This window comes from Ascidia mentula, chromosome 2, assembly GCF_947561715.1.
Source record: "Ascidia mentula chromosome 2, kaAscMent1.1, whole genome shotgun sequence".
NCBI lineage: Eukaryota > Metazoa > Chordata > Ascidiacea > Phlebobranchia > Ascidiidae > Ascidia > Ascidia mentula.
Genome location: NC_138567.1, coordinates 6,133,979 through 6,140,216, shown reverse-complemented (window position 1 = coordinate 6,140,216; position 6,238 = coordinate 6,133,979). Strand labels below are relative to the sequence as shown.

At 36.7% G+C, this 6,238-nt stretch overlaps 1 protein-coding gene across 1 annotated transcript; it reads right to left on the bottom strand.

The window, feature by feature from the left end:
• Positions 1-567: 567 nt before the first annotated feature.
• LOC145888363 (receptor-type tyrosine-protein phosphatase alpha-like) lies at positions 568-5,624 on the bottom strand. Its single transcript, XM_082979095.1, has 16 exons — positions 5,528-5,624; positions 5,282-5,352; positions 4,943-5,082; positions 4,520-4,616; positions 4,256-4,458; positions 3,406-3,537; positions 3,212-3,351; positions 2,877-3,012; positions 2,712-2,815; positions 2,506-2,594; positions 2,363-2,436; positions 2,158-2,283; positions 1,978-2,094; positions 1,654-1,799; positions 1,195-1,330; positions 568-1,127 (listed from the first exon to the last, which is right to left on the bottom strand). Exons 5-16 carry the CDS (start codon positions 4,433-4,435, stop codon positions 1,053-1,055), a joined length of 1,455 nt encoding a protein of 484 aa, XP_082835221.1. The 5' UTR covers positions 4,436-4,458; positions 4,520-4,616; positions 4,943-5,082; positions 5,282-5,352; positions 5,528-5,624; the 3' UTR covers positions 568-1,052.
• Between the last annotated feature and the right edge of the window lie 614 nt (positions 5,625-6,238).

Genomic DNA, 6,238 nt, shown 5'->3' with positions numbered 1-6,238 from the left:
CTGACCAAAAAACAAATAGCTTCCGAATGGAGATGTATTTGAGTCGCGCTTTAATGACGCTTTCCACGATTGTATTTGTAAGCAAAAGTTATGCAAATGACAAACCCCTGTTTCTGCATGCATTATGCCATGCATTGGGCTGGTGTGACTCATTCGTCAATTTAACAGTCAGCGACAAGGTTACAGACGGTCATCTGCGAAAGTAAAACACGAACAAAATTTTTTAACTGCTACAAACTATTTGAGTATGTCTTGTTTTTGGCTACTGCATGCTGTTTCTCACAAGGCTGTATGACAGCACATAGCTTTGAAGTGCTTACTTACATACTTGTATTTTTCTTCATTGTTGTATGACTGTGGTTGCAAACTGTTATACCTGCATTTACGTAGAATCTTCACAGTCGAAAGTGCTTGGCTGTGAGATCGACTGGACTGTGGGAGCATACACACGTGTTGTGCAAATAGTTAACTACACAAGGAATACTAAAACACACTATTTGTAAAACTGAGAATATATTTTCATTAATCCATATAGACACTCCAACGTTTCTATGGTTACTAGCAGAGATTTACAGGATGAGAGGTAAAGGAGAAAGTCCCGGGAAAATGTTTGAATGAACCACTTTCCCAGTTTCCTGCTCAAATTATGATCTAACTCTGAATTAATAAGTTTTGAACGACTGTAATTATAAGTTGATACCCAAGATGAAGATAAGTTTAAGGACCTCGGTATTTTTTAAGTAGAAGTAGATTTAACGCCAAAAATCATTTGGACATCCCTTTTTTTCAAAAGATTTGTTTGGTTTCAGGACATTTAATTTTCTGATACATCTTAAAGGAAAGCGGAATAAAGAACTACAGTTTCTACATAATTTTACATGAAGATATGCAAAACAACAGTTAAAAGAGCACATTATAAATTACCGTGTGAACAAAACAAATCAAAATTGCGTATAATCACATTATATAAATAAAAAAACAGAACATTACATCGGAAATGATTGATTAGTAATAATGCAAAAGATATCAATGTTTTGACAACTAAAAGTTCGTCATTTGCAGTTGGAGTATGTGCTGAAATCATCCAAGTATTTCAAAACCACGGAGTAGCAATACTTGTAGAGCACCTTAAAATAAAAGTCATGCAATAAAGTTTAACAGCGGTATATGAGGAAGTAGTTAAAACGTAATTACTTCGTCATCCAGCATGTTTGGTCTCATGTCTCGTAAATCTTTCACAGTTCGGAAAACGTCCACCCTTTGCTGAGTCTTCAGACGTTCAAGTATTCTTGTCAGAGCAATAAAAGTACCAGTCCTCGTTCTGCCATTGCTGCATCAATATCAAATGTAATAGTGTGTAAAGCTTTGTTTACTGTACTCTGAAAAACTTTGTGCAGTACCATCAAATTTCTATACGAAAACATAAAATACTGATATGACTACACCGCAAATTTAAAGAGACAAAGAAGTTATGCGTTATGGCTAGTATCGCAGTCAGCGTGACGTTTTGGCGAGGTTCGAATGTTTTTCTAAAACTTTGGAAGGGGAAATGGCTCTTTCTACATGGCTACGTTAATGGTTACAGGCTTTTCTTATTTCTTTTAGGCTTAAGGTTTTATTGATATATTCGTAAATATTTAGGTATTTGTTTACCTGCACATGACCAACACACAACGACAGTTCCTATCTCTCTTCATCCCTTGCATGGCTTCAATCACTTCAACAAACTCCACTTCCTTTAGAGGTTTCTTAACTTCACTCCATCCCTTTACTTGTACGAATGTCATCAGAGTGTCAGTCTGAACGCAAGTGGTAAAAACCTTTAGGTGTTTTAAACTATATTTTACAATGATATTCACTTAAAATTTTGACATGACTTTTAAACATTAAAAAAGTGGCATTTTGCAAACGCATTTTACAAAACTTTCTTCATCATTAAATACAATCTACCTTTTAGTTTGTTTTTGTCAAACTTACGAAAGATTTTGATGAAGATGTAATCACAATTGTGGCTAATTTATATGAGTGACTTTCCGAAAGTTCTTCCACAGTAAGAGTAACGTCGCCATATCGTAAAGGTTTATCTTGAGAAACCTAGAAAAAGTACAAAATATGTCATTTAATCCCCAAATGTTATTTGTTTTGCAACGGTTGTACCTTCACTGCCATGTTCAAATCCACAAACATACGCGTGCCATTTTGTACAGCCATTTTCCAAAAATACTCCATCTGGTCATTTGGTGGGGTTTGGGCAGCAATGAAACACTCAGAAGCGTCCATTTCCTGGCAAGTAGACCATGCATATTTGTATTTTTTATATTTATCGCCAATATTTGTCAAAAACAACAACTTATATTATTACATGTATGAACGATGCATTGAAACTCCTTAGTCCTTCAATATCTTTATCCCAAATTCCGAGGGCAGTGTTTTTATCTATATTTGTGTAAGAATAATGGTAGTCAATTCTAGAAGAACAGAGGCATGAAATAAACGTAATCATACAAGTGGTTAACTTCAGGTTTCCTTCAAGCCACTCCTTTCCGTATCGCCAGTCGGACAAGATTTTGTACTCAGATTCTTGAATTCTTGTTCTGAAAAAGAACAAAAAGGCTCTTTAAATACGATTAATCTACCTTGAAAGTTGCATGCACTAAAAGTACAATGAGTTAACGACGTTAATTGTTGAACATTTTTTGTAGGGTTCTTACATTTCATCAGAACTCATTGACTGAAGTTCAATTGCATCTCTGTCTGTTTCCATCTGTAGACCCTCTCGTTCCACTAACAACTTATACAGGAATATGTATTGTTTCTGCAGATCAAAAGCAAAATATTTATCACACCTCAAGTTTAATCACACATTGGTTATTTACCAAGTTTTGGATCATGTCTGTTCTGTTTGCCCTCATCCTTAGTACAGTCTGCGGGACGTCGACAGTTCCTTTGTCGTCCAACTCATCGAACAAAATATCCATGGCAATATAAGTTCCAGACCGACCAACACCAGCACTTAAACAAAACACGTGACGATTGAGTCACGTTCGTTGCAACATTACTTTACCCAAATTTTGTGTGAAAGCCAAAATCCACAACACAAACAGGTAAATGAAAAAACCTATTTTATTTTTGTGCAGTATATTTAATAGACTTTCAGTTCGCTTGCTGGTCATGATAAAAACTGATAATTCTTATCCTCTGTTTTCTGTACCTGCAGTGAACAATTATAGGAGCTGAAATCTTGTGTAAATCTTCCACCATCTTACGTAGGTAGATCATGTTTGTTGTTGTGACAGGAACTCCATGGTCTGGCCAGGTTGTGTATTGGAGTTGGGTAACCATACGTTTTTCCTGAAACAAGCCCATATGTATCTGAAACCCACAATGAATCCACATGTGCCGTACCTCTCCTTGGCATAAAACAAATTTTCGCATGTATATTCCACCTAAGAGAACTTCTTGGTCTGTTTGAATTCCATAATCAGCCGTTACTTCCAGATGTGATCCCACACTTGGCCAATATTGTTCGCACTTTGCCTGTAAACACGTATTTATAGTAGGTTAAGGAAAGGAATCATCAGGACAAACCGAATTAGTATATGGATCGTTTGTTAGTATTGGAGATTTTTGATATTTGTTTGTTTTCCTTTTCTTACTTTCTTGCATATTCGTTTGTTTGTCGGGCAAACTCAGTCGGTCTAGAGTGATATTGTTGACAATTAGGTTTCTTATGTTGATAAATAAGGTGTTGTGGAATGTATTTTCATCATCATAGATCTGGTTTTACATTTTTCGTGTTTAAGTTGTTTCCGAAGTCGTGGTTTAATGGTTTGTCCCGGTTTCCCAGTCAACATACAGTGATGTGCTGTTATTATGACGTCGATACCCAGTTGGTGGAACAACATGTGATACTGTCGTTGTTTTGCAACCCGTGCCCACGCCCAGACCGAGCGCTTCATATATTACTACACATCTATGCATGGCATGAGATGGATATGATTTGTAGGTCGATTTTAGTGTCGACGAACTAGTTTATGTGCACAAATGCCCGGCAAAACCAATATCTTATTACACTTATTTTTTGTAGGTGTTTGTGGCAAGAATTTGTTGTTTCGTTGTACTAATGGCAACTTACAAATATTCTGCTGGCAATTTCCCCGATTAGCAATTCCCTATTCCACGCAGTGCACTTTTATGCGTATATTTAGATTTCTCTGCATATCTAGTTCAACGCAATTCTGGCGAAATGACCAACCTTTCCCTTTTCTATCAGACCAGTGAGCATCACAATTATTGTTGAGTTTTCTTGCCAAACCATCAGCCAGAAATCATTGATTGTTTCCTGCTTAGGGCCTTGGGTAGCGATGAACTTTTTCTCGTTGCTGTAACCCGGCATATAAGCCGCGTTTATGTAATCGTTGTCTTCCTTTTCCATCAGTATTACTCGGGCATGGTCGTCTGTCAAAATTTTTTTTTTTGCAAACTGGAAATTTGCTGTTTTGAGTCATTTATGTCTTACACGGGTAAATATTCTTGTATCGGTTTCGCGTGGCGTTCTCTGGAAGTTGTGAAACCCCATAGGGTTGTTGACTCTCTTTGCTTTGTTTGTGAAGAACCTGCACGAAAGAACGTGTGTTGATTTTGCATCAACCCACGTAGAATGAACTGCCTTAGGCATCCAGCTACTGTCCAAACAAACTTATCCCATTCTTAAACTGTACAGCTGTGGAATGAAGCCAGTGAAAGGCCGAATCAGTGAAACCCACGCATTATACTGTTTCCTGTGCGAATAGAGAAGGCTGTATGAAGTAACGTAACCTTTAGGAAATTAAAGTTCCAAGATTATCTAGGCATATCGTTTGATGAAGACGTTGGGTTCTCCTTTGTATATTTTCCAATTGTTCTATCGCTTAAACAACAGTTTTTGAAAACTATAACCCACCCTAAACTCTTCGTTAAACAAATGAAAATCCGCTGCAATGTTGGTCTCGTAAACTTTGAATAGCTCTTTATGATTGTTGTTTTTTGACGTGTCTGCGTCAACCGACAAACTTTGATAAACTCCATTTGGCTGAACTGCATCTAAGCCGCAAGTAAGTATTTAAATCGTATGTTAACTATTTTTGCTTTTATGTAATGTTTGTGTGCCTGCAATATTTGCGATTTTGTTAATAGCTGCACCATTAGTCATATTTATAATACCAATAAGATAAAATGTATTTCTGAAATGGACAGGGCCGTTTATATCAACTCAATATAATCCGTTAACGATCAACATTACCTTTATTCCCAGCAAATGCTGTGGGAGAAGGTGTCAATTCGTTTGCTTGAGGTTCGCTCTGGTTTGATTTTCTGCAAACATAATAGTAGCTTTCATCGGGGTTTCCAAAATATTTAAAGCCCTTTATGCGGAAACGAACAATGATGATTAAAACGCATCAAATAATTACGTGCAAAGCACCAATACTGCAAATGCTTACGATGCGTAACTATTACAAGTTTCATTTACAAGTGTTCATAACTTTACCTTCGTTTGTACCATAATCCGATACAAATAGCTGCCAAAACCGCAATAATCACCAAAATAACACAAAGTATCAGGATCGTGTTGCTGTTGCTGCCAGTAGCGTTGTTACTTCCTGTCGGGTACAGTTAACCATCAATCAACGCATTAAATCACATAAGCATTTGGTTACCGTTCTGAAAGCAGCTTTCTGGGGGATTGCCTAAAGTCGACACCGCCAGAGATGTAGAAACATTAGCATTTACGCAACCAGAAAGAAACGCTGATACCTGTTAATGACATCGTTTAATGACTTTGTTGATACTTTCAAAGCTTTATTAATATGTTTGGGATTCTGCAGCATAAATCTTTCAGTTTTACTATATTATTTTTCTTTATTTACAATAAACAGAATATAAAAAACAAAATACTAACTTTAATCCCGTAGTTCGTTGATATGTTCAAGTTTTCAGTCTGAACCGATAGATTCGCATAAGGCAGGAGAAACGTCTGTTTCGGTTCGACCAAGCTGACTTCAACCTGGAAAAAGAGACGAAAAAGAAAATCCGAATGCAGAGTGTGTTTGGTTGAATAAAATCATTAAAATAAATCACTCTCTTGCAATTACATCAACTGATGATCCACCAACATTCACACTTTATCAAAACCCGTTATGCCGGTTACTTAACTGTCACGAACCAATTTACCTGAGCCGAAAGATTTTGATTCTCAATA

What these genes read in the sequence shown, in the direction of transcription:
- LOC145888363 (XM_082979095.1), bottom strand. Translation starts at nt 4,435, where the DNA reads ATGGAAAAGGAAGACAACGATTACATAAACGCGGCTTATATGCCGGGT. An exon ending in TCAATGAGTTCTGATGAAAT is followed by an intron (nt 2,595 to 2,711) that starts GTAAGAACCCTA and finishes GTTCTTTTTCAG; the next exon opens with AACAAGAATTCAAGAATCTG. An exon ending in TCAATGCATCGTTCATACAT is followed by an intron (nt 2,284 to 2,362) that starts GTAATAATATAA and finishes TCTACTTGCCAG; the next exon opens with GAAATGGACGCTTCTGAGTG.